The sequence below is a fragment of the Coloeus monedula genome, assembly GCF_965178545.1.
Source record: "Coloeus monedula genome assembly, chromosome: 21".
NCBI lineage: Eukaryota > Metazoa > Chordata > Aves > Passeriformes > Corvidae > Coloeus > Coloeus monedula.
Genome location: NC_138801.1, coordinates 9361318 through 9387242, shown reverse-complemented (window position 1 = coordinate 9387242; position 25925 = coordinate 9361318). Strand labels below are relative to the sequence as shown.

The following is a 25925-nucleotide window of genomic DNA, read 5'->3' as shown; positions in this document are numbered from 1 at the left end:
GCAGTGCAGAAACAATCGGGATTCCTGCAGAAATGCTCATCTCATACCCAAAGTCCCTTCAGCTTGTTGTGCTTTTGGGATTGCTTCCGAGGAGGCTGAAAGGGAGCATCAGATTTGATCAGCTGGAGGGTCTGCAAGAAGAGGAGCCTGATGGAAAAAAGGAAGTAAGGAAAACCCTCTGTATTTTGCAGAGCTAAATATTGTTCTTCCTATAAAAAGAAAAACCTCCCTTTGCCTCCCACTTTGGCTTCCCCTGCAAGGGAGCTGTGAAAATGCTGGACTTAATGGTGTCATTAAGCAAGAGCCCTGAGGAACCTGGTGTCCTTTGTGAAGGGAGGTGTTTGTGCTGTTCCCTTCCTCCTGAAAATGTGGAATTTCTGAAAGGGATGTTCGAGCCTTCCATCAGAGAAGGGAGGCCAGAGAGACGTGGAGTGAAAATACCCTGTAATCTGTGGGCCCTGTGAGGAATGTTTGGAAAGGGGGGTGTCAGGCATGGTGGGAAGGCTGCTGGAGAGCACTTGGGTGAAATAAAGGGCACAGCTTCTCTGGGCACGGGCCTGTTCTCATCCTCCGTCAGCAGCAAAACCTCCTCCACAGCCAGCCTGGAGATGGGTCTGTGACTGCTGGTGTGCAGCACCTGACCCCTGCCAAGGGGGGACAAGGGGGTCCCAGGCAGGAGGCACCTCTCCCACAGCCAATGGCTGTGCCCTGGGAGCTTCTTGCTCCTTTTGGATGACATAAATGTCAGGTTTCACTGACTGACACCCAGGCATTCCCCGTGGCAGAGATGCTGCTACAACGCCGATCGATTGCTTTACTCAAGTTGGTTGTTGAAGCATCTGCAGTGCCCTGATGAGCTCTGCTTTTTCCTTTTTGTTTCTAAACAGTGTTTAGTGCTTTCAAGGATGGCCATGAGATGTGAAAAGCGTCTCTGGTAGCATCTGCTCTCAGTGTATATTTAACCTCAGCAGTGAAAACATGTCTGGTGTGGAGATGCAGTGGGGAGGCTGCGGCTGTGCCGCCGTTCTCGGAAAGGGAATGTTGACTGTGGTGGATCATTGACACTGCCTTTGTTAATATCTTCGTTTCTATTTCTGGGTTTTTAATGAAAGCTTGGTAATTTCATGCTGCAAGGAAGGGCAGCACGTCAACTGTTTTAAAACCATCTTTGGTTTGAAGTACAGTAATCTTTCGATGCGGTGGATAATGCAACTTCTCTCTGAATAGCCAGGGTTTGTTGCTTTTGTTTGGGGATTTTTGAATTTGTCTTTAAATGAGTTACCTCTACACCTCTCAGCGGCTGAGAGAAAGGCCAGGAAAATCTCATTTTGTGTATATTAAAACTTAAGATTCACATCAAACAAAAACCCAGTGGGTGAAGGAGTGATCCTTTCTTTATACTGTCACCTCAAATACTCCTTGCCTATGAATTTCAATCATCTCGATTTAGCCTTGTGTGTTTTAACTGTTTAGTAGTGAAACTTCTCCAGAGTGTGGAGAGGAAAACAACATCCTCATAGCCGAGGGAGATCTGTAGCAGCTCTTTGCTGCTTTCATTATTGCAGCTCTGCAAATGTGCCTGGCCACGGTGGTGAAAGAGCTGCTGGGACTGGAGGAAACGTGGCTTGTGGATGTTTCCAGCCTGGCAGAGCTGGCCATGGCTTTGTGCTGTGCTGAGGCCTGGACTCGTCTGGTGCTGGGGCAGGGCAGACACCATCCCCGGGCTCCTCCAAACCTCCCTATGGATTTGGATGGCTTCTCCCTCCCTACAGTGCAGGCTGCTCCCTGCCCTCCCCAGCTCACTGTCACACGTTACACTCCACTCGTCTTCACTTTAGTTTCTGCTCTTAAAGAGAACTCTGTCTCTTAAGGAGGACACTCTCCTGTGCTCTCCTCTTTTGGAAAGCTGTTTTTCCTTTGGCCAAGAGCATGCGGGTGGTGCCACGGGGCCATGCCGGAGTTTCCTTTTCCTTCTGGCCTCTTCCCCGAGGTTGCCGGCCGCCCTCCCCCTGCTCGGGGGGAGGTTCTCCAGCCTGACACCCGGCTCCAGCAGCCTCCTGCTCCTGCCTTCATTAAATGCCAGTCTTCCTTGAATCCCTTCCAGCCGAGCTCTGCTTACAGATGTTCCTGCGAGCTGCTCTGGCAGTTTTACTGGGAGCCTGAGCAGATATGAAGGTTGCCAAGAGTTTATGCTTAATGGTGAAGTGGAACAGAGTCAAACTACTTTTATTTTGAAGTTAAAATTTCTTCTGTTATCTTGCTGGCTGGGCCAGCAGTATCGTAGGGTTTGACATAGGCTGAGCTTAGAGCTCCTGCACCTTGAAGTGAACTATTCCTTCATTAGGGTGAGGATGAGGATGGATCCATGAAGATGTCCCTTCATTCTATTCCCCCCCTGCTTTTCCATGACTGTGTTTGTGATACCCTTTTAAAGTCAGTTGTACCAGGTCAGGTTATTAATCCCCAAAGTGAAAATGATCTCCCTTTCAGATCAGCAGTTCGGATCTCGAAGACACTGTCTTGGACACTGCTCACTGCATCAGTTTAACCCATGTGCCTTCATCCCAGCTCTCAGAGGTCAGGGGCTTTGTTAAGCACAACAAAATCAGCCCGGGGACATCCCCAAGCCACTCACATCCCTCTGTGTCCCTCCTGCCTCTCCTTTTCCCACGGGCAAGTGCTACTCTTGAAGGCCACGGGACAGCACTCTGGTTTAAAAAGCTTTCTCTTTTTTTCAGGCGAGTGATCAGTTTTGAGGCCTGGCGCCCTGTCAGAAAGTTGACAGATGATCTGCATTACCGGTGCGTCCCCGGGATGCCCGGGATAATCGCGCTCCAATGGACGCCCTGGAGCCGGCAGGTTCTCTGTGAAATGGCTGCAGTGGAGGGAGCAGTGAAATGGGCTCTTCTGGGCATGCTCACTCTGTAGAGGGAGCTTTATCACATGAGCAGAAACTGAATCACTGCTCATGAGGATCTGGAATATGCAACTCTTGGAGTCTTCACCAGAAGAAGACAACAGCTGCCCGCAGGTACCGCAGGGTCCGTCCACCTCCCGTGCCTGGTGAGGCCCTGGCAGGGCAGGCTGTGTCCTGCCGGGCAAGGAGAAGCCTTGGAGAGGAGGAGCAGAGGCCGGGGAAGCATGGCCGGGGTTATTTGTTCATTTGTTTGGATATTCCTGCGCTCGGCTGCCCCGTGCGCGGGAGGGCAGGCGGGCTGGGATGCTCCATCCTGCTGGGATGGCTGTTCCAGGGGCTGTGCCGTGGGCTCGGAGGGGCCTCAGCACCCGGCATCGCCCCGGGAAACCTCGGGCTTTGTTCCCTCGTGCCTTTCGTTTGTCTCCTGGGGTGGGGAGGCTTGCTTGGGGTTGGTGTGGTTTTGGGCTTTTTTTGGGTATTTTTAGGGTTTGTTTGTGCTTTTAAAGTGTGAAGTTTCTGGAAAATTCTCCAAGGAGCCCTCCCTGCTTGTAGCTCTTAGAAGAAAAAGGAGCAAAGCTTTGGGTGTCCGAGCTGCTCGAAGACTGATCTTCTGAAGGGGAGGAGAGGGCCTGTGGCCACATGGCACCTCCTCACTGGGTCTCTTGACAGCCTCTGCCTATGGCTCACTTGGGTGGAGGCCAGAGCCAACAAAATTTTACCAGGAAGAAACAATCCTTTTTATTTTCGGGTGACTTCCTCCCCTCTCTTCTTCTTTTTTTTTTTTTTTTTTTTTTTTTCCCTTTTCTTCATAGTAGCAATCCAAGGAAACAGCTGATTAAAAGGAAACATCCCGGGTTGATTTCATGGCAGGAGGTCCATGTCTGCAACATATTTTAAAATCCAGCCCCCTGGTTTTGCCCTTGGGAAATTTTTTTTTTTTTTTTTGCCCTGTGATTTGTGTTAGTGCAAGAACTCTGTTGGCTGCCACAGACCTTGGTGAGATTTGGGATGGACACAGAAGGTCCCAGGGCCGTGGAAGGCACGGACACCCCTGCAAAACACTGGCCTGAGCTTGCTGTGCTCCAGGGAGACCCTCAAAGCTGCAGTGCAGACACAATATTGAATTTTCAAGCAAGGAGCAAGATGTGAAGATGGCATTTAAAAGATTAGGAAGCTTACACAGGACAATCTGTGATACCTGATCTAAATATCTATCGTGTCTCCACTGAACTATAAATGTGCTCATTGTTCATCATCCAGAAGAAAAGGAAAAGGCATCAGAAGTCACGAGGAGAGAGATGAGATTTCTCTTTAACGGTGAAGAGCTGAGGCCTTGACCTGCTGCCTGAGCAGCTCCACCCAGGGAGAAAATGGGCTTTAGGCTTGATGAAGGCTGAGGAGACAGCCAAAAACCCGCTGAGGTGTGTGAGGTGTGCTCCTGTGTGGTGGTGACCACGGTGACACCTGTGTGGCACTGGCTGAAAGCACCCAACGCTCCGTCCCTGCCGGCTGGGGCCCTTTGGAAGCGTCTGCAGGGACGCAGAAAAGCCTGACCTACTTTGGAGGGAAGAGAGCAGCTGAGGTCTGGGCTTGGCACTGCTTCTCAGCAAGGGTTAAGAGCCCAAAGTGGGGCCTTTGGGTCTTGGTTTTGTTCCGTTTCATGTATTTAACTGACTGTGCAGTGCCAGCATGAGCTCTTGCCCTTGTCCCAGAACATGTTTGGGTAGAACCGGCTCTGTGGCACACACGGGGCATATTACTGCTGCTCAGCCTCTGTGGGACCAGCCCTGGGCAGGGGGCAGAGGCAGCTCCATGGCCTGGCTCCCCTGAGCTCTCCCATCCTTAGGAGCCATCTCCTAAGGAAAGAGGATTGTGTGCACCTCATGCGATGGCAGCGAGTTGTTTTATTCAGGTAAACAAGGAGTTTTAAGGAGCTTCACTCTCCTGGCCAGCTGGTTTGGGGGAGGGCTGGCTTGATTCCTGCTGCTCCTCTTTGTTTTCCTTTTGCTGCTTTTCCCTGAAGTTTTTCCTTCTCGCCTTCCCGCTCCTGGAGCTGAGAGTGGTCGAGGAATGGCCGCAGCAGGAGAGTGACCGTGTGTTGGGGTCAGCCCAAAGGCTTGGGGCACTGATGGCGTGTGCTCCCTGCTTGCAAGCCTTGGAGGACCATATGTTCCTGCAGTGACATGGAATGTCAGTGATTTGGAAACGAATCCCTGAGTTTATAATCCTTAACTCCCATTTTCAGCCAGTTATTTTCTGTGACTCCTCTGAATTCAGAGTTTTGACACCAGCCCCTCTTTGCAGACCCTTGTGGCCCCTTGTGTTTCCAGTGGGATTTGTCCCTCTTGTGCCCGTGTGAGCTCCTTGGTCCCTCGGGTGGAGGATACGTGTCTGGCTTTGCTGTAGGGTGGTGTTGGTCCTGGAGGGGGGCAGCGTGCCAGGATTTACAGTAGTCAGGAACAGAGCAGGAGCGAAGCTCTCAAACTGTACGAGCTAATTGGAAAGTATCCATTAAAAAAAAAAAAAAAAAAGAAAAGGAAAATATAGAAGGGGATAAAATGTTGAGCAATCTTTTAAAAAATATCCTGGACTCCAACACAACAGCTTGCATCCCCCAAACCAGGTGATTTATTTATGTTTTTCCTTCAGTCCCCATCAGGAGGGGGAAGGACGTGGAGAAGGGTTGAGGCAGTGGGGGTTAAGAAGGTCTGACGTGCAAGTGTCCTCCCTGCAATGCTGCCATACTGTGCCCAAGCAGCACAGTGCCTCTTGCAAAGGAAGCTTTTCACAACTTGTCCTTGTTCCAAGGATGAGGAAACCTCCAGCTCTTCTGGCATTTTCTCTCTGTCATAAGTCAGAGCTGCTTTCACCTGTGAAGTATGATCAGCACAGACGGGGAGAGGGCTGGAACAGAGTGAGGCTCTGAGCAACCTTGCAAGGCTTTTCATGGAGTTCTTGGTGTTAAATGAGGAACATTTCCCCTCCTCCTCTCCTCGTTTTCCTGTGTGCCTGCAAAAATACTCTGGTTTGCATTTAAAGGAGAAAACTGTATGTGCTGGGACTAAGCCAACTTGTTTATTTAAGGGAAATACCATATTTCCAACCCCTTCTCTCACAGAGGAAGGCTCAGCAGAGGATGGCAGACTGGGCTGGGGATTGCATTTTTAGGTGACATCGAAGCACAGTTGTGATTCGAAGAAGCTAAAAATCATGGCTGGCATTCTGCATCGAGCCCTGCGAGTTCCTCCTCCCCACAGCCCCCACAGGGGTTAACCTCTCCCTCCAAAGCAGGTGGATTTTCACCTAAATCAAGGAGGAAAAAAAGGAGAAAAAAGAAACAAAACCCACTAGAATAAACAACAAACCCACCACCATCACCCCCCAGGCTTCTACTTCTCCAAGGTTTTGCAGTTTGCCTTCCCCCAAGGGGGTGTTTGTGGCAGGGGCCGGGGCGCTGGGCAGGGACACGGGCCCTGTGTCCCTGTCAAAAGATGGCAGGTCCGTGTGTCCGTAAACAATGCGGTTATGAAATGGCAGCGCGGCCGCGCTGAGCATGCTCGGGAGCTGCCTGTAGGGGGAGGCGAGCCAGAAAGATGATCTAATTCCGTGCAATTCTTGGGATTGAAGGAAAAGACCAGGCTTCACTCTTAATGACAGAGCAGAAAAACCAGGCCCCACGCCGGGGACGAAGCCCGTAGGCCATGGAGGAGAGGGTGTGAGGATCTCCCACCTCCAGGACTTCGGGTGCTGGGCAGCGCTGTGTCGCTTTCTCGCCCTCCAGCAGAGTAAGGCCTTGGTGAGGTTTTGCTGTAGTTATTAGAGGGACAGGCCCGAGGGTGCAAGTTTTATGATTATGATTATTTTCATTATTATTTTGTCTTTTTTTTCCCCCCCTTCTCTCCGTCCGCTTTCCTGGCTCGCAGGCACTGCTGTCTCGCTGCTTGGCCGCTCCATGGCCGGAGGTGACCCAGGTGGAGGTGGTGTGGGCAGCTCAGCCAGGTCCTTGTGGTCCCACAGGAACCCACGAGGGGCTTTCCCTCCTTTGCTGCCCCATGTGCCCTTTCGCTGGGCACTGTGGGGATGAGCAGGGGGACAGGGACCCACTCTGCTGGCTGTGGTGCTTTTGGGTGGGAGGAAGAGGAGAGTGGAGGCTGAAGAGGTACCTGAGCCCCATTGATGGGGATGAGCTGCCTCCCAGCTCCCCTGCCCTGGACTGCTGGATTCTGCTTGCTCCAGGCTCCTCTTGGTGCTCTGGTTTTGTCCTGGCTCAGCCAGTTCCTGGGGACTGGGTGTTTCTGAAATGGCTGGTTTGCTTTTGCTAGAGATAGTGATGAATCTTGGTCTCCATTTTAGGGTTTTCTTCCCCCCCTCCCCTTCTGGGGGCTAGGAGGAGGCAGGCAGCAGCTGGACTCCTTGCTACCCTCAGCCCATGGAAGGAGGGGACGTCTTTGTCTGCTCTGGATTTACATTTGCCTGCACACACAAGTTGCACTGGCTTTAACTCTACTGGGATGCAGCTAGATGGGCCTGGAAGCAGTGAGGAAGTGTAAATCGATCTCCCCTTTCCAGGAGGGCATGGGCTCTGCAGACCCCCCTTGCCTGAAGCCTGCACGCCGTCGTGGAATGCCTTGCCTTGGGAGAAGTCACTTTAAGTCCTGTTGTGTTTCGTGCACGTGTCTCCTTGTTCCCAGCTGTTGCATGCAGGGACTTGCACCTCTTTCTGTGCTTCCCCCCTTCTCGGGGAGTTGACGTGTGCGGCTGGAATAGGAGAGAGGACATGGGGGTTGAGAAGGAAATGTTTCTTTTCTTTGGAGAAGAGTCTGGATGAAAGGATTTCAGGAGACAAAAGCATGGCAAAGAATTTGATTTAGGAGCAAACTTCAGGCTGAGGGCAGTGCTTGTTGTGAGCTGCAGATAAAATTCCATGTTCACATGATTGCATGAGGCTTATAAGGAAGTGGCCTTAGCCTGAAAAAAAGGAGCTTTGAAACTGGTGACTGCTTTGTAGGCCAGGTATGCTGGTGGTTGTGTTTCTTTCCTTCTCCAGATCAAATGCTTCTGTTGTTTCTAATGACAGGCCCGTGGTCAGCGTCCCCACGAGCCTTGAGCCCAGGCCTTGCCCAAGCACGGTGGCGAGATCTGAAATGAGCAGCCTCCCCATGCCTACAAAAGAAACACTCTCTTTCTACAAACATTCTCTTAATCATTACTTCCTATATAATTAACTACAAAATGTTTGTCTTCTCTTCAAGGCAAAGGTTATTATGAGCAGGCTGGTTTGGGTTGTGTTATTTTTATTTATTTTTTTTTTAGGAGAAGGAGGGAAAAAATGAGTGAATAAGAATCTGCTGCTGCTGGGGTTGCATCATTTGTTGAGAGATTTGCCTTTGCCTTGCTCCGGCGTTGCTGCAGCCCTTGTTTTCCTGGCTGGTGGGAGCTTTCCCTGGGGCTGTGTCCTGAGTGGGGTCTGGTGTCACCTCAGAGGGGTTGGTGACCAGCTGGAGGCTTCCAGGCAGGATCAGTGCTGGCCATCCTGCAGAGGTGTTGGTGCATCCGCTGCCCCGGATGGGAACGGGCACTTTGAGGGGTCTCCTGCTCCCAGCCCTCTTCCAGATGGACCTGCTGTGTGTGCACGGCTCTGCTCACAGCAACGCTGCTGCCGAGCCTCAGGTTCCCAGACCGTTGATTTTTAAGACATAAAAAAAAAAAAAAGAAAAAAAAAAAAAAAAAAAAAGACCCTGGTGAAGGTAGACATCTTGGCACCTCAGCCTGCGCTCCTTCCCGGGCTGCCGGGAGAGCAGAGAGCTCGGGCTCATGATGTAACTCTGCTCCCTTGGGCTTGGTAAGCTGCAATATGTTGGAGTTTTGCTGTGCATGTGTTGTCTTTGCCTATAAAACCTGTTTGGACCTTTGCGAAGGGCACCCGGATGGCTGATGAAAATGCCATGGAGAGGAGGCTGTGAAAGCTCTTTCTGTGTTTCCCAGCTTTGTTCTTTTTCTTTTCTTTCCTTTCCCCTTTCTTTCTTTTTTTTTTTTTTTTTTTCCCCCTTGGTGGGCTTTTTTTTCTTTTTGGTTTTTGTTTGTTTTGTTTTAAAGGCACCACTGTAGTTTGTAGTCATCATCTGTTTGGAAATGCTGCAGAGCCTTTCCATGGCCGGTCTGACCTGTCTTCCATCCCCTCCAAAGACCTCATGGAGGAGAGGAAGCTTGTTTTCTTGTAAACAGAGGCAGAGAGGAAAAAACTAAACCAGCAATAGCCCCTCTGCTTGGCTCCTCATGGCTCTTAAAGCCCTTTCAAAGACCCAATCAGTCTTTCTTCAGATGCACTAATTTTTTCTACCCTTTGAAACCTAAAAATTAAGGGTTGGGGGGGGGCAAGAACGCTTCGTGGCTGGTGGTGTGTGCTCTTTATGGAGGTTCTCCAGCCACGGATGGTTAATAATCAGTCTGGGGTGGGCGAGGGAATGGAGGCAGACGGCTGCGGGAAAGGGGGAAAGGAGGAAAAAAATAAATGGAGCGAGTGAGACTTTTATTGTGAAGCAGCGTGTGCTTGGCAGTTGGCTTTGTTGGGACTGCTGCAAGAGCAGACATTTCTCGGCGGGGAGGGTGGGTATAGGATTTCCCTGCCAATCGGGAGCGGACGGATGGGGCATGGGGAGGGTGAGCAGAAAGGGAAGTTTGCTCTGGATTTAAGGGAGGGGAGGGCAAAAACCCCCAACACACACACACACACACATACACACAAAAGCTGGAGGTATTGACACTGGCGGTGAAGTTGGTGCTAAGTTGGCTGGGTGGAGCTGGGTGGGAATGAATGGTCCTGGGTGCCCCGTGGGTGCCCCTCGGTGCTGGGCGCATCTGCCGGGTGCTGATGGAGCAAGGACGGGAGAGCGCTGGCCTGGGGGGACGAGGCTTCGAGTGCTTCGCAGGGGTTTCCTGTAGCTTCCTTCTGATCAAAAAATGCTTCAAAATTCACAGTTGGCTTTTTATTTTGTTTCTTAATTATTATTTTATTTTCTACCTCGATGCCGAGTTTTTGTTGGGAAGTTGTAACGTTGTCACCTCTGATTTGTCTCTGAGATAGGAAGCAGGAGAGCCTGTGAGATGCCACCTCAGCCAGCCTTGCCTTGGCACCCAGCTTTTGTTCTCTTAAAGGACAAAAGTGGTGGTTTCTCGCTTGGAGTTGGGTATTCTGCTTTGAGAGCTGGGCAGGCAGCTCTGAGCTCCTGGTGACTGCAGTGAGGAGGGAGGGTGGTCAAGGTCTGATTGACTCCAGGGTTCCTGCAGTGGCTTTTCTTCATGGGCGAGCAGCAGCAACGCCTCTGTGGAAGGGAGAGCGTGGGCGATGTGTGGAGTGAGGGTAGTGCTTAAAAATGCAGAAAAGCTTAGGTTCAGATGGCTAAGAATGGCCTCTGGAAATCCTGGGGCTTCTTGTATGAGTCAGTGTAGTAGCAGGAATATCAAGACCTCTCCTTGTTGCAACAAAGGTTGGGAAAACAAACTGGTCCCTGTTAGACTGACTGAGGCTCTTTATTTGCTGCTGGTGCCTGTGGCGAGGGCCTGGGTGCCCCTGGCTGTGGTGGGAGCCAGGGGTGTCCTCGAGCACTCAGAGCTCTCTTTGCTCAAGTCTTGCAGCAGGATAGTCCATGAGAAAAACCGAGGTTACTCCCAGTTTACAAGAGGTCTGGCTAGAGGAGAGGTAGGGTTTACAAGCTCATGTTTGCAGCAAGGATATATATTACTGGCTCAGCAAAGAAATAAATAAAACAGCTGCTCAATGCTCAGACTTTGGGCTGTGTTTTATGATCATTTCTCAATGGAAACTGTTGGCCAGTGTCTGCTGAAGGTAGGTTCTGTGTCAGGCTGGACTGAGCTGAGCTTTCCGATGCTCACAGCAGCTTTTTGGTCTGTGACTGGAGATCTGAAGGTGCTGTGCTTGGAACACAAGTTCCTGGTGCTGAGAGCACTGAGATGGGACTGGGTTTGTGTCTGATTGTGCTCGGGGTAGGCTGGGGACAGGCAGGGACGGGCAGCCACCCACAGCCTCTGTCCTGTGCTTCAGGATCCATCCTTGAAGTGCTCTTAGCTCCAGGCCTGGCAGGTGGTGGAGGCTTTCCCAGGAATCTGTCTCCCTCCTTCCTTTAGCGTGTGTCTCCTTGCCATGGTGGCATTTGGGCGCAGGACAGGGCAGTCCCGCAGGGATTTGGGGCTGGATGAGCCCTGTGTGGGGCTGGGGGCTGCTCTGGCAGCACTGAGTTCACAAACCTGGCAGGGTGGCTGGTGACTGAAACAGCAGCACCAAAGCCCTGCTCCCCTGCCAGCTCTGGACAACCCCTCATGGGCATGGGCGAGCTGCTGTGGGAAGGTTTGGGAGCTGCCACGCCGGGCTCCGTGCGTGTCTCATCCCCCTCACTTGCTTGAAGGGAGGTGGGCAGGTTGTTTTTCTTTCTTTATCACCCAGTGTGCTTTAAACCTTGTGATTTGCATGGCTGCAGGCACCATCTGCTCCCCGTGCTGGCCTACAACAGTTGGCTTGACCTGGGCTTATTCTTGTGCCGGCGGCGCCGGCGGCGCACGCTGAACCCGGCACCGACCTCCAGCTCTGCAGGGCACTCCCCATCTCTGCCTCCACACCAGTTCTCTCCTTAAACACAGCTGTGGTGAAGACCCCTTCTAGTTTATTATTTTTGAAATACCGTTTTCCTTCTGGTTTATTTTGGTAGGTTTGGTTGGTTTTTTTTTTGTTGTTGTTGTTGTTTGGTCTTGCTACTTCAAAATAGAAGGAGAAAGAGAAGGTACTAAGGCTGCAAACCTGAGCTAACAATGTGATGCCAGGCATGTGAAAGGCAGAGGAGATGAGCAGGTGTTCCCTTTTTACATAAAATTTTTTTAAAAAAAGGAGGGGAAAAGAGAAAAATTGCTTTCTATAGAATTAAAAATAGAGCTCATTAACTTTAATGAACATGGGTGTTATGAATGAGGAGTTAGCTGTAGCTGACTGATGGTTTGTGTTTTGGATGTTCATTTGAATGAGCTGCAAAAAAACCCAACCAAGCCACTAAAAGCACATGGGCTGGAAATGTTGATAAATGAGGTTGTAGTGAGAAGTCTGATAGATCTACCTCCCCCACCCAAAGCCTAGAAACTTTTGGGGGAGTCAGAGTCACCTTCTCGAGATGCCTTCCACGCAGATGGACTCAGCTGGATTCCCAGGCACGTTGTACTGGGAAAATCTGTCTGGCTGCATCCAACCCAGAGCTGGGAGGTGCCAGCCCTGGGCACAGCCCGCAGCCCCTGTGCTCCTTGGGCTGTCAGCCGGGGCCAGCCTTGCCGTGTTTTATCTGTGACCTGTGCCTTGGTGGCAGCTTCCTGGCAGCCTTATTTTGCAGAGGGAGGTTTGGCCGTGCTGTAAACAGGATGTGTCCATGATTGTCTCTTCTTTTGAATGCAACGTGTGTCTGAGCACTGAGCTCAACCCTGATATTGCTGTTTTTTCTGCCCCACCACAGCGAGCAGTGCTGAGTAAGGGAGAGCCAAGGAAAGACGGCTGCATGAAGACTGAGCTGCTGAAAGACATCACCAACAACAAAGAGGAAGGTGAGCACCTGCCCTGGTTTGAGAGTCAGAGCTGGCTCGTGAGGTGGGCACGTGATGGGGACATAAGTGGGGGCTTGGAGCTGTGCTCAGTCCCCCCAGCACCTCAGGTGTGCTTCCACAAGCACAGGCTCCCTTCTCCTGTGTTTATTCTCAGCAGGGCTCTTCCACTGAGGATGCAGATTTGCTTTTCAGTCCATCCCTCACCACTCCCCTGAAGAAGGAGACCTAATTTTCACTTCTGCTTTGCTGTGAAGTACGCAGGAGTTACTTTGAACTTCCTGTGTGTGACTGGTTTTAGCTGAACTCTGATCCCTTCCCATGCTGACCTTTTCCTCCCTCTAGGAATGTTGACTTTCTGTTTTGCTGTGGGTTTCTCTGTCACTGCAGAGCAACCCCAATGGCTGCAGGGTGGCTGGAGGGGTCAGGCACCCTACACCTTGTGGCTCCTGTGTGGGTTCTGCAGTTTTCACTGTGCAGGATGCAGCACAGGTTCATTTGACAAAGTCTTTTCCTGCAGGGTTGTCTGTGAGTTACATGCACACAAATCTAAGGGCTTAATAAATGTGTCAGTGGGATTAGGGAAAAAAACCCCACCACCCTTTATCTCTCCCCCAACTCCCTCCTTTCTTTCCATGGTTTTGTTATTCCTGGACTAGTTACTTCTCGTAGCTCTTCAGGGATTTGGTGTATTTTTGTTCTCCTTTCCATAATAGAGCATTAGGAAAGCACTGAACTGGCCCCATCGAAATCCCTGCTCTTATCTAGAAGCAAAATTTTGGACTTAACTCTGTTGTGTGTGAGTACAGCATTGCTTTTTCTTTCTTTTCTGTCCAGCATAATGTTTTGTCAAGCTGCTCTAGTTAGAAAGTAAAGCTCAGAGGAAGCAGAAATACTGAATGCTGGGTCAGGTGCTTGGATATTAACTGGGAGCACAGGAATCCTGCTGCCAACACTGGTGGCATAGGGACCTCTGGTCTGGGCAGAGCAGAGACAAAGTCTGAGGTGTCAGGAGGTGTCAGTGGGAGGTTGTGTTGCTCTGGGGGAGACTCACTTTGATCCCATGCCTTGCTTAGCTCAGGACTATAAAGCTTGTTTGTGTAGCTCTTGGCTGATCCTAAGGTGTCAAGAGTCTGTGGAGGTAAAAAACCCCAAAGGAGGGTGGGAAGAGACATTTCTGTGCCTCTTGGCTGATTTTGACTTGGAGCAAATGCTGTGTCAGAAGGAAGCTGGGAACCCTCCCTGTGCAGGAACAGCATCGAGACTTCACAAGGTGCTGAAATTCCAGCCACTCCAGTTCATTGTCCAGCTCTGTTCCCAGGGAAAGGAGGCTCCTAAATGTGAGCTGGGTGGTCTCCATTCTTCTGGAGCGTTCAGAATGGGTCCTCCCTCCCCAGGCACAGCACGTGTGTCACAGACCATGGTGTGTGTGGTGCAGTTCTGGGACGTTGTCCCTCCTGCCCTGGCTCCCCAGCTGGGATCCTTGGAGGATCATCACCACCAGAACGTCGGTTCACATCCCAAAAGCCTGTCAATGACAGTGTATAGAGCTGGCACAGAATTCACATTTTTGACTGTTGCATGAACATGAAATCATTCCAGCAGACTTGCAGGATGGCATGGAATAGTTTCTTTGAGCCCAGTTTCCTGGCTCGGGGATGGAGCTGGGATGTGTAGAGGGAGAAGCACCCTGAAGTCTCAGCTTTCTCTCCTCAAGTTTTCTTGAACAGTCATTTCCCTTTGGTAGGAGGATGGTACTGTTTAATATCTTTGTCAGTGGCACAGACTGGTTTCGTTTGGGCTGCTGAGGGTGTGTTTGATGGCAGCCATGGCCTGCAATGTATGACTGAACCTGCTCTGGATTGTGTTCCCTTTGGGAAAACCCCCTTGGCAGGTAGCCTGTCAATATTAAACCTGGCATCTAAACTTCCAGAGGCTTGAAGCTGCAGATCCAGAGGCTGACTAAAGGTGCTGTTTGGGCTACAGGCTGAGTGTGAATTGCTGTGTTTTCCCCTCTTTTCACTCCCCCCTGACTCAGAAAGGTGCTGATGCTGAGGGGGCAGGTCATTCCCCATTGGAATTGTGCCTCTGAATGGCCTTGCACCAGTTACACCTCTGTACAAAATTCAGCTTTCCCTGAATCCAAGATGAGACAGGAAATTCAGGTAGCTTGAAGCCTTGGCTGATACTTAGGGGTCTGACCCCAAGCAAGGCCTGTCAGCTGCAGTGGTGCCTGTGAGCACTGCCTGGCTCCAGCTCTGGTGAACATCATCGTGTTGGAGATCTCCATGAAGATCTCCTGTTGCAGGGAGGGCTCCTGCTCTGGTTTCATAGAATCCCAGACTGGTTTGGGTTGGAAGAGACCTTAAAGCTCATCTCATTCCACCTCCTGCCATGGGCAGGGACACCTTCCATAGACCAGGGTGCTCCAAGCCCCATCCGGCCCGGCCCTTGTTAATGTGCTGGTTTGAGGCAGTGGACCTTTCCTGGTGGTCCTCAGCCTGTCAGCTTTCATTTGGGACATCTCAGCAGCTGAGGATGGGTTGTTGTGTTTGGGATGGGGTGGGTGCTCTCAGGGAGCATCCTGAGGGTGGGAGGCCCTTGGGTGGGCAGTTGTGGTGCTCTGCTCTCTGTTCCTCGAGAGGGAAGTGTTGCAGAAATGCCCTGTGGTTCCCACCTGGGCTGTCCTCTTCTGCCTCCATCCTGATAAAGACAAATAATTGAACTCTAAATGTAACAAATTTGTAGGAATAAGCTCTTTGCATGTTCCAGCACTTTCATTTCCAGTTCTGGGGGTGAGTCCCAGCTTGTGGAAGTTGCTCACTAGGCTCAGTGTCGCTGTCTGTGTAAAATTGCTCAACACAGATAGAAAAAAGCTGTGGATGAGGCTGTTTTGTTGTCGGTGGGAAATGTTCCAGTTCAGTTTTACATGTGGGTGTGAGCTTAGGTCCATATTTCCCTTTGACAGGGTAGGGAAGGGGGCAGGGAGATGGGAGATGAGTGGAAAAAAGCTTTTATTAGGCCATATTGTCTTTAGTCTGACTCAGAGAGAAACTATTAAAAAGTGGTTTCTTTGCAAGAATCGCAAGTGAATTCAGCTCTCCTCATGTGCTTCACTCCCAGCCCTGCGTCTCCCTTGACCTTTCAAGGCAAACCACTCCTTTTGTGATTCCCCAAGCCCAGGGATGGAAAGTTCCAGTAAAGCAGCAGCGCAAAGGAGCAGGAATGGGTGCTGGGAATGAAGTTCCCCATTAGCTCCAGTGTTTCTGAGCCTTCACCCAGGGCAGCTGCTTTACAAGAGCCACGGTGCTGGAGCCTAGTGCTGGGTGAGACCTGCACAGTGACTGCTCTCAGATAAACTTCAGCCTGCTTTGAGAGACTGTCAGGGGTTTAAACTCCTGGAGGGGCCTTTTTTTCCCCCTTTTTCTCCCTCTAATTATTGCAGGTAGGAAGCTGCTGTGAGCACGGGAAGTGCTGCTTTCCACTGAGCAGCTGCAGCTTCTGCATGCCCAGGTGCAGGGATGGCAGCTTGAAAGGAGGGAAGGACTAATCTGCTCTCCTCAGGTACTTGGCACTGGGAGCCCCTGCTGAGGCTGACAGCAGGAGAGCAGGCAGACCAAAGTGATGCTTCAACATTTGAGATGTTCACCCAGCTGTGCACCCAAGCACTCCCTGGGTTTGGGACTCTTGCTCCAGGAAGGATGCTGGCAGCTCTGGAGCAGGAGCATCCCTTGGGCACAGCTGGGCTTGGGGCCTCGTGGCCAATATTGTTAGCAAAGGGATGAGTGAGTTTCCTGGAGGCTGTTAACCTGCTCTGAGTCATTAAACTGTTGAGCCAGTTTAACTGTTAATGTTCAAAGTGTGTCCTGGGGGCTAGGAAGGCCAAGGGAATACTGGAGGGCATTTTGGTGTGGCCAGCAGGTCAGGGGAGATGATCCTTTCATTCTACTCGGCCTCAGCATCTGGAGTTGTGGGTTCAGTTCTGGTCTCCATGGTTCAAGAAAGACAAGGAGCTGCTGGAGAGGCTCCAGTGGAGGCTACAAAGATGATGAGGGGTCTGGAGACTGCAGGAGCTGGGTCAGGTTAGTGTGGAGCAGGGAAGACTCAGAGGGGATCTGATAAATGCACATAAATATCTCCTGGGGGTGTCAGAGGATGCTGCCAGACTCTGTTCAGTGGTGCCAGTGACAGGACGAGGAGCAATGGCCACAAACTAAACCACAAGAAGTTCCACCTCAGCATGAGGAAGGTAAAAAGAGCCCTGGGACAGGTGCCCAGGGAGACTGTAGAGCCTCCCTCTCGGAGATGTTCCAAACCCACCTGGATGTGTTCCTGTGTCACCTGCTTCAGGGAGGAATGACATCTGTGGTCTGGAAACACCTGGACACCACCCACCTTCACAAGGGGTTGGGGGGGAAGAAGAGACCATCAGTAACTCATCCCAGAGAGGAACTTTTGCCTGAAAACATTCATCTGTGTTTCTTGGCTTCAAAGTGCTCTGCTTTTTGGCTTCGATCACAGAATCCCAGAATTCCAGACTGGTTTGGGTTGGAAGGGACCTTAAAGATGATCCAGTTCCAACCCCCTGCCATGGACAGCGAGGCCATTCCCTGGGTCAGGCTGCTCAGGGCCCCTTCCAGCCTTCAGTGAAAGGTGCTTTCCTTCCCCATGGATTCAGGGTCCCCAGCTGCCACCTCTCTCTGATCTGTGTGGTTTCAGCCCCAACATCTTCATCCTTTTGATGGCAGCTGGGCTCTTCTCTGCTTGGCAGTTTTGCTTTTTGTTGGAGTTAGAGGAGGAAGAGGGGAGGGAACTGCTGTAACACGGGGATTAAAAACAGGTGCATTTCTCACTTTTATCCAGCAGGACAGTTGGGTATTGAATCAAAGTCTGTGGGATCTGCAGTGTTATAAGGATGATCTGCAAAGTGGTTAAGGTGGAACATCTGTGAGATGTGTGTATAAATACAGCTGTATGCACTGCTTGGACTGCACTCCCAAATCCTGAGCTTTTCCTTTAAGCTCTCTCTGTGCTTAGTTCATTTAAGCTAAGTTCATTTAAGCCCTGTCTTTGATTAAACATTTCTCTTGCAGCAGCTGAAGCCTCTTGGCTCTGCCAGGGCTCTGTGCTGGGGGCTCTGGAAAGGCATGGAAAATCCCATGGGCAGAGTGTCTTGCCTCCACCAGTGTTCAGCACCAAGATACTCAGAAAAATGTGTAAAAGTTCCAGATCAGATAATAGTGCATTTGTTGGAGAATAATTTTTTATTTCTGTTTCTTCTCTTTCTCTTTCCCTTTTCCCTCAGACCTGGTGGCAGCAGTTTGGCCTGGAGTACAAGGGCTCCTAACGCTTGCATATTTTTCTTATTTTGTCTCACTGAGCAGTGAACTCCAAACTTTAAAAATACATTTAAGCCTTTACATTTTTCAGAACATTGTCCGAATTACACTGAGTTTGGAGTTGATACCTGGCCTGCCCCAGATGGAAAGTTTCTGGTGGGTGATCGTCCCCTTGGATCCCCACAGAGGTGATGGTGTCCCCTCCAGCTGTGGCCAGGATGGCTGGTGGGGACAGTAACACATCTGTTAGACAGCCTCTGCCCACAGATAAGTTTTGGCAGGCTGGACCCAGCTCTGGCAAGCTCTAGGGCAGGACTGGAGCCAGGTCTGGCTCTGCTGAAAGGGCTGGAAACCCCAGCAGGCAAAGACAGCAAAGAGAAAGGATGTCTGGGCTGGGAGAGCAGAGGTGGGTTTAATTTTACCTAATTTAGGGCTTTTTTTGAAGTTACCATTCTAATTCTGAATTAATCCAGCTTGTTTCTGCTTATCCATGGTAGCAGGCAGGTTGGACATGGTCCAGGCAGGGGTGAGTTTGTCCAAAGATGTCTAAAGTCAGCCTGGGCTGCTTTTGAGCTGTTGGCTTCTCTCCTTTGGTTGCAGCGGTGGCTTAGGGACACCCTGAAGTCTGACACCTAAAATTAGATGAGGTGGTCTCATCCTGTCTTGGCTTCTCTTCACCAGAGTCTGTTTTCTTCAGGGCGATTTTAATTCCATATTGAATGACTGTGATGTTCTGAGAAGAAAACTTGAGGCTGACCCTTCTGCTTGAGCCTGGGCAGGGCTGGGAGCTCTGCAGTGCTCTCAGGGGGTTGTTAAGTCAGAGGAGGGATTTAAATTTATTATTGGGTATTCTTTTTGCCACGTGGAGTCACGGGGATAATGGAATAGCCCAACTTCCTGAGTCTTAAACTGCTTGTGTTTCTAGAACATACCCAGCCCCTAAATGAAGTTTTTACTGCAGTTTGTGCCAACTTGGTATCAACTTCAAACACCACCAGTAAATCTCTTGGGCACATTACCTGAGTTTTAAATGAATCCAGGCTCAGATGGACATTCAGGCAGTGTTGGGGTCCGTGGGAGAAGCTTTTCCTGTTGCATCTGGCACTGGGGATGCCTAAAGGAGCTTTGAAAACACTGGGATGCTTCTAATTAATAAGGTTACACTTCATGAATGCAGGCTAGAGCTTCCTACCTTTTATTTCTTTTTAATTAAAGAAAGGATGGTTGTAGGTTAAAGAGCAGTGAATGAGTGGGAGAGAAAACTGAATGTGGAGAAAACCTCGTTTTGGCCTACTTAGAAGGGATGAGAGCTGTAAAGTCACAAAGTTTTAGAGAAGTACCAACTTTAGTTTTATAATTCCCTTGCACTTGTGGCACAGGAGCAGAAAAGCAGCTGAGCAGTGTTTTCAAGGGGAGACCTCGCTGCCACGAGGTGTAGTTGAAATGAGGATTTTAGCAGGTTTTCAGTGAAGCTTCTTTTTGGGAATGGAAAAGGGGGGGATGAAAAGGCCATGTCACGAGGAAAGCATTTCTTTAGGTGTCTGGAGCTGCTGAAGAGCTTCTGTGGGCTGCTTCATTCAGTGAATTGTCATTGTGAGGCACCTGCTGGCTCTGGTTTGTGTTCCCATCCCTGTCTGCGGGCCGCAGTTCAGCCAGGCTGTAAAATATGTTGAGTTTTGTCTATTCAGCAGTGCTGTGCAGGTGCCCTCGGTGAACCTGAGGCTTGCTGAGCGTGGTCAGAGCTGCAGACGTGTCCTGTCACACGGGGATGGAGCACACGGAGTGCCAGTGGAGCTGGAGCCAAGCCTGGGATGGCAATTCCTGTTTTCCTCTTACCAGATCAGGTGTTCTGGTTGGGAAAACCAGACCAGCTCACTTGAGTTGGCCACAGAAATTAAGTGATGCAGCTCCTGACATAACTGGTTCTCCATGGGCAGCTCTTTAACTTGTGTTCAAATTTGGGACAGTGGGGTGGTGCTTCTTGCAGGAGCTCAGTGTGTAGAAAACAAAGCCATTCCAAACTATTCATGGATTTTAGTGCTGCCAGAAGAGGGAATGGGAGAATGGAGAGGATTTTTCCCCAAACAAAGGGAAGGTCCTGCCTGCAGTGTCTCAGACTTGTTGGAGGCTGGAGGGGGACACGGTTTCTCTTCCTATTCCATCCGTGCCCTCTGCTCTGAAGTTCCATCTCTCTGTTTCATCAAATCTCTGCTCACACAGGGTGGGAAGGCTGGTGCTGTTTATAGGGGACTGATGCCACTTCCACAGTCAGTCAGATTGCATTTCACAATAAGTGAAATAAGTGTGTGTGTGTGTGATTTTAATTTTAGCCTCATGGATTTTTCATAAAGCCCGTGATGCTTTCTGGAGTAATGCAGTTACTTTTTCCCCAGGGCAGTGCTCTAATTCACATTGTTTTGGTTGTCTTCATGGCAGGTAGAGCAATTCTTGCCCTCTGCTTATTCAGTTTATCTCATAGTCAGCCACTGAGGTTATTTGACTGCTCTGGTGGGAGAGCACAGTATTTAAATCAACAAATATTGAAGGCTTCATTCAGCCAGGTGCCTAAAGCTGAGCTCTAGAAACCTCCAGCTGTGGATAGAGATCTTATTTTTTGTTGTTTTGTTTTTATTTTTTTTCCTGGCACTGACTTTGCTGCAATAATTGCTTAAATGGCCTTTTAAAGACACTGAATGCAGAAAGAGAAACAAGAATTGAAAGAATAAAGGCATAGTTGTGGCTCCCTCTGCCCACAGCTTTTCAAATAGTTAAATAAAACAGCGAAAAAAGGAGCACTTTATCTTCTCTCAGAGTTGTAGCTATCAAAACCAAACCCTTGTGCCTCTTTCTGTACACAGGGGGGTCTGGGTGGTGTGAGAGGGAGCAGGTGGAGGTGATAACATCGAATCCTGCTTGGAGAACCTTCAATCACTGCTCCTGCAGGTGGGGTTTGTGTCTCTGTGTGCTCCAGAGAACACTGGTGAGCGATTTTTGGATGCTTTGAAGCTCTCTCTGGATGCTGTGAGCCAGCAGGGGCCACATGGGAGGCAGTCCCAGCCTGGGCTGCCTGGAATTAGGGGGAATGGATCTCTTAGTGCAGGTGTCACATCAGGAGAAATGGCCAGAGCTGATCCCCAGGGAAGAGTGAGCACTCAGGGTTTGAAGAGACTTTCCAGATGTGTCTGGAAAGATGCTTTGTGCCAACATCTGTGGCTTTCAGCTGGAAATCAGAGCATCAGTGGGACTGTCCCCCTCTTAATTGATGAGCAGGATGAGGCTGGAGGGGTCGGATGCTGCAACAGGTCTTTGATACCCCCTGGGCAGAGCCTGGTGGGAGTTCAGCACTGACCATGGGACTGTGTGTCCATTGGATGCTCCATCTACTGACCAGGCCTAAGAAGGCTTTCAGTTTGCTGGAAATGTCTTTAAATCTCAGATGGGAACCAAAACCCAGGAAGTTTTGGGAATAAAAGATTGAGATACTGGAATGCATCGCTTTTAGAATCTAGAGCTGCCAGTGCTGTTTGGGCAGGAATCGTACCCAAATCTTTCAGGTCAACCCAGTGGGAAGGAGGTGTTAAATATCAGGGAAAGGTTCTTCCCCCAGAGGGTGCTGGGCACTGCCCAGGCTCCCCAGGGAATGGGCACGGCCCCGAGGCTGCCAGAGCTCCAGGAGCGTTTGGACAGCGCTGCCAGGGATGCCCAGGGTGGGGCTGTTGGGGGGTCTGTGCAGGGCTGGGGTTGGACTGGATGATCCTGGTGGGTCCTTTCCAGCTCGGGATACTCAGTGATTCCATGATTGAAATGGACTAAACAAATGCATTAAAAAAGGGTGGAAAAAGGAGGAGATTTCTTTTTCCCAGTGGAAGTGGAAAGAATTTGGGTGGGTTTTGGGGAAGAGCCGTTCTGGTGAGCTGTGCAGTGCTGGGTCTCCTCCCTGCTGACCTTTGCAGGGAGCTGCCTGTGCTTGGAGCTCAGCTTTGCAGAGTCAGCCCAGGCATGCTGGGCTTGGCATCCCAGGATCCTGGTGGTCCTTCATGCTTTAGCCTGGCACCAGGTTTTGCCAGGTCAGAAGAGACATTTGTGAGTCCTATGAGCAGCAGCTGAGGGAGCTGGGAAAGGGGCTCAGGCTGGAGCAAAGGAGGCTCAGGGGGGACCTTGTGGCTCTGCACAAGTCCCTGACAGGAGGGGGCAGCCGGGGGGGTCGGGCTCTGCTCGCAGGGAACAGGGACAGGAGGAGAGGGAACGGCCTCAGGCTGGGCCAGGGCAAGCTCAGGGTGGGCAGCAGCAGGAATTTCTTCCCTGGAATGGGCTGCTCAGGAAGGTTTGGAGTCCCCATCCCTGGAGGTGTCCAAGGAACACCTGGATGTGGCACTCAGCGCTCTGGCCTGGGTGACAAGGTGAGGGTTGGTCACAGGTTGGACTCGATGGTCTTGGAGGTCTTTTCCAACCTTGATTCTGGGATTCAGAATGTTTTCCTCGCCTGTTTGTGCTTCAAGGGCAGTGTGAAATGAGGTGCTGATACCCAGTGGTCTGGCACTCATCCAGTGTGACTCCAGGCTCTTTGGATCCTGCAGGTGAAAATTGCTTTGGTGGGAGCTGGATTGAATCAGTCCCCCCTGCTCTGACAGTTCTTGTGTTTCTTTTCATGACTGTCTGGTCTCTGGAAGGAAAACAAGCCAAGGAATCCCTAACAGCAGGTTGATGTAATCATTGCACTGAGCGTGCCAATGAATTGTTATCACTCCTGGTTGCCTGGGGAGCTGCTGGTTTGTCGTGTCAGAAACTTTCCTGCCAGTACATGACATTCATAGTCGGATTTTTTTTCAGCTTGGATCTGAAATCTTTGATAGGATGAAATCATTGATGGGGGAGCAGGGAAGTGTTTGGAAGGGAAGGAAAAGGAATGTTTTACATGGGCATTGTTGAGCATGAGCTCTGTCAGGCTGTGAAAACCTTGCTCCATTTGAATCATAGAACTATTTTAATCAAGAAATGCATTTACCACGCTTCACTCCTGTGTTTACTCCTGCTGTTACCTCTGAAATGACACCACGAATCCTGGTCCTGTCGTGCTTTGTCGTGCTGAAAGAGCCAATTCCCACTGAACAACATTCCCAGGAGAGCTGGGACAGCCAGGGAGTTATTCCTTGTGATGTTCCCTGCAGCAGCAGAGCCCTGATGTGGTCATTTGGCTGCTGGGCTGTGTCTGTGCCACAAAAGCTCACAGGGACAGCCCTACCAGCAAAGCTTTTCCATGTCATTGTGGCTCTGGGAAGGGCTTTGCCAGAGATCAGGATGCAAGATGGGGCAGAGTTTTGTTTGCCAGGCGAGCTGTTGACATATGGTCCAATAAATGCAGTTGTTGGAAAAGCCAGAGATAATATTTACCTTGAGAAATCCGTTGTTGGGAATAAATGGCAAGTGGGAGTGAGTGCACTGCTGTTACCTGGGCCACCCACCCCAAATGTCACCGTGTGAGGATCCAGGAGGGCCGGGCAGGTGAGTGAGGGAACAACCTGACACTCAGTGCTGTGCTTTAGTTGATGTGGTGGTGGTGGTTGATCTATGGTTGGATGGTCTTGCAGGTCTTTCCCAACCCTAAATGTTCTGGGATTCTGTGATCTACATCAGGCAGGCTGCTGGAGGAGAGGGCTGCTCTTACACTGTGAGTAGCTGTATCTCCTCCTGGGAGTTTCAATACCATTTGTGACCCTTTTCTCCTCTCTTCCTCCCTGTCCTCCCTCTCCCTCCAGGGTTTAATGCCATGGCTGCAGATGAAAGCGCTACAGAAAAGCAAGTGGGGGAACCAAAAATGGCAGTAGACGGGGAAACCAACGGTTCCTGTGAGCACAGCGAGGGTGGGGGCCACCCAAACCCAGCGAAAAACACTCAGGACAACACGAAAGTGAGCCAGCAGGACTCTACTACTAAATTAAATAGGATAGCAGAGAACGGCATTTCGGAGCGGGACGGCGAGCCTGGGAAGCAAAACCATCTGAAAGCAAATGACTTCACACAGACTTCAGTCACAGGGAGCAATGGATATATCCTAACCAAGCAGATGGCACAGGAGCAGCCTCTAAGGACTACCAGCTTTGCTTCTCTCACTGGCCACGCCGCAAAAACCCTGCCTGGAGGAGCAGGCAAAGGCAGGACTGTGGGGTCCTTTGCCCAGCTCCAAGCCACGATGCCAAGCAAGCTCGGGGAGGGCAGTAAGGACACGGATGCTAAAAAAGGCCCCGCTGCTAACGCTGAAGTCAAGGTCCACCGAGCACGGAAGACAATGCCTAAACCCACCCCCAGCCTGGTAATGTACCTGCCCAGCACCCAGTGCTGCTGCTGGGCTTGCTCTTGGCTTTCTCTGGGGGTGTGAGGGATACCTGGCTGCATGGCAACACGTGGCATTCAGAGCTTGCCCACTGAGTGGATTGGTTTTTTATTTTATATATATATATATATATATATATTTATTTATTTATTTATTTTAATTTTTTCTCTTCCTACAGACAGAGATGTTAAAATAGATGGTCACATGGCCCCCACCAGCTCCCGTCCCCAGTGTGTTTCTAAATATATAATTGATCAATTGCCTCCTCCAACAGATCTATGTGAGACACTAAATGGCCTTTCTCTCATGGCCCTATTGCTCATCAGCCTCTGCTGACATCCAGAGCTGCTTGTGAAACAAATTAGATTTCTTCTAAGGTCGACCCAAAGGAAATTAAGCATAGCATGTAAACTTGAGGCTCCTCCTAAGCTTGGAAGCTGTCAAGGAGCTGATCTGTTAGGCAGCTTGATTGCATTGCTGTAGGAATCATTATAGGGCTAAAGCAGATGATGATTTCTCTCCATGCTGGGAAATGTTCTCTCCAGAATCCTTAGGAGTGGATTTACCATCGCTCAATAAAGCAGAGCCCTGCTTTTTTTTGGGAGGCATAAGGAGGTGTCATTTGGTGCATTCATGTCTTAGAGGGGAGGGCAGAAATGGGCCTTGCTTTGTCATGGGACAGGTTTGGTTATTTTTTGTTCTTTGCCAGAGGCAGGGAATAGATCCTGCAACAGGCAGATCTCCACTGCAAGCAGTTGGTTTTCATCCCAGTGATGCTTTATGTGACTACAGTGAGCTCAACCCTCTCTCTGTGCTGTGCCTGAGGGTGGAGGGAGACTGGCCTTTGGGTCAAGGGAAGGATTAGCCATGGGAGTCATCACCAGAAATGCATGGGAGCTGCTGCAGCCTTGGTGGGTTCTCTGGGATGGATTGGTGCTGTGATGCAGCAGATCCAAAGTGGCCCTCAGATGCCTCCCACATCACAGCACAGCAGTGGTGTGGTGTGAAGGGCTCAAAGCTGTGAGTCCCTGTGGTCTGGAGCAGGGAAAGAGAGAGAAAAAAGGGAAAAGAGAGGGGTGGCACCTCGCCAGCCCCAGATGGGGAAAGGTCTCTTGGCTGCGGCACCACCTGTGCCTCCGGAAGCAGCTGGGAGTCCAAAGAGCACAGCAAGATCACAAACCTGTGGGCACCAGGCTTGGGAGAGGGGCAGAAACCACACCTGCCTGCCAGGATTTCCAGCCAGCCCTCCCCAGCCATTCATTTCCCCTCTGCCTTCCCCTGGCCATGTTTGAATTCTCTGCTCTCACCCCGGCTGTGCGTCCTGGCTTGCACAGGGAAGCCCAGCTGCCATAAATCTCCCGTGAGGATATCTCTCACCCAAGGAAGGCTTTGCAGCCCAAACTGCCTCCAGCCCCCAGTTGTGCACTGGAATTAGGCCGGGCAAACTCCCAGACCCTTGTGGAATTTAACACACACAGATCCCATGGGGCTGAGCAATTGAAAGAGGCAATTCCCGCCTAAAAGGCGACCGCTAGATTAGGAGGGAGTGTTTTCCTCATTCATATTTTATGATATATCAGAAGAATATTTATATTCAGCCCCTTGGGCTTCAAGGTTTGTGTCTGGGAAGTGCCATGTGGTGTTCAGGAGCTCTGGGAGTGCTGGGATGTGGCTCGCTGGGATGGTGCTGCTGATCCTAATTTGCTCACAGGACAAAAGCAGCTTCAGAAACCCAAAGCCTGCA

At 50.6% G+C, this 25925-nt stretch overlaps 1 protein-coding gene across 7 annotated transcripts in view; it reads left to right on the top strand.

Moving 5' to 3' along the window:
- The window catches only part of EHMT1 (euchromatic histone lysine methyltransferase 1), a 116639-nt gene that overhangs the window by 40960 nt on the left and 49754 nt on the right, over positions 1–25925 (top strand). For 5 of the 7 annotated variants that reach the window (XM_082295006.1, XM_082295001.1, XM_082295005.1 and 2 more), the window contains exons 2-3: positions 12427–12514; positions 23607–24160. In XM_082295006.1, the coding sequence (XP_082151132.1) occupies positions 12427–12514; positions 23607–24160 (642 nt within the window). Of the gene's footprint in view, positions 1–6600; positions 6714–12426; positions 12515–23606; positions 24161–25925 lie in introns of those variants that run through there. The other 2 variants (XM_082295003.1, XM_082295004.1) reach the window with 2 other exon arrangements.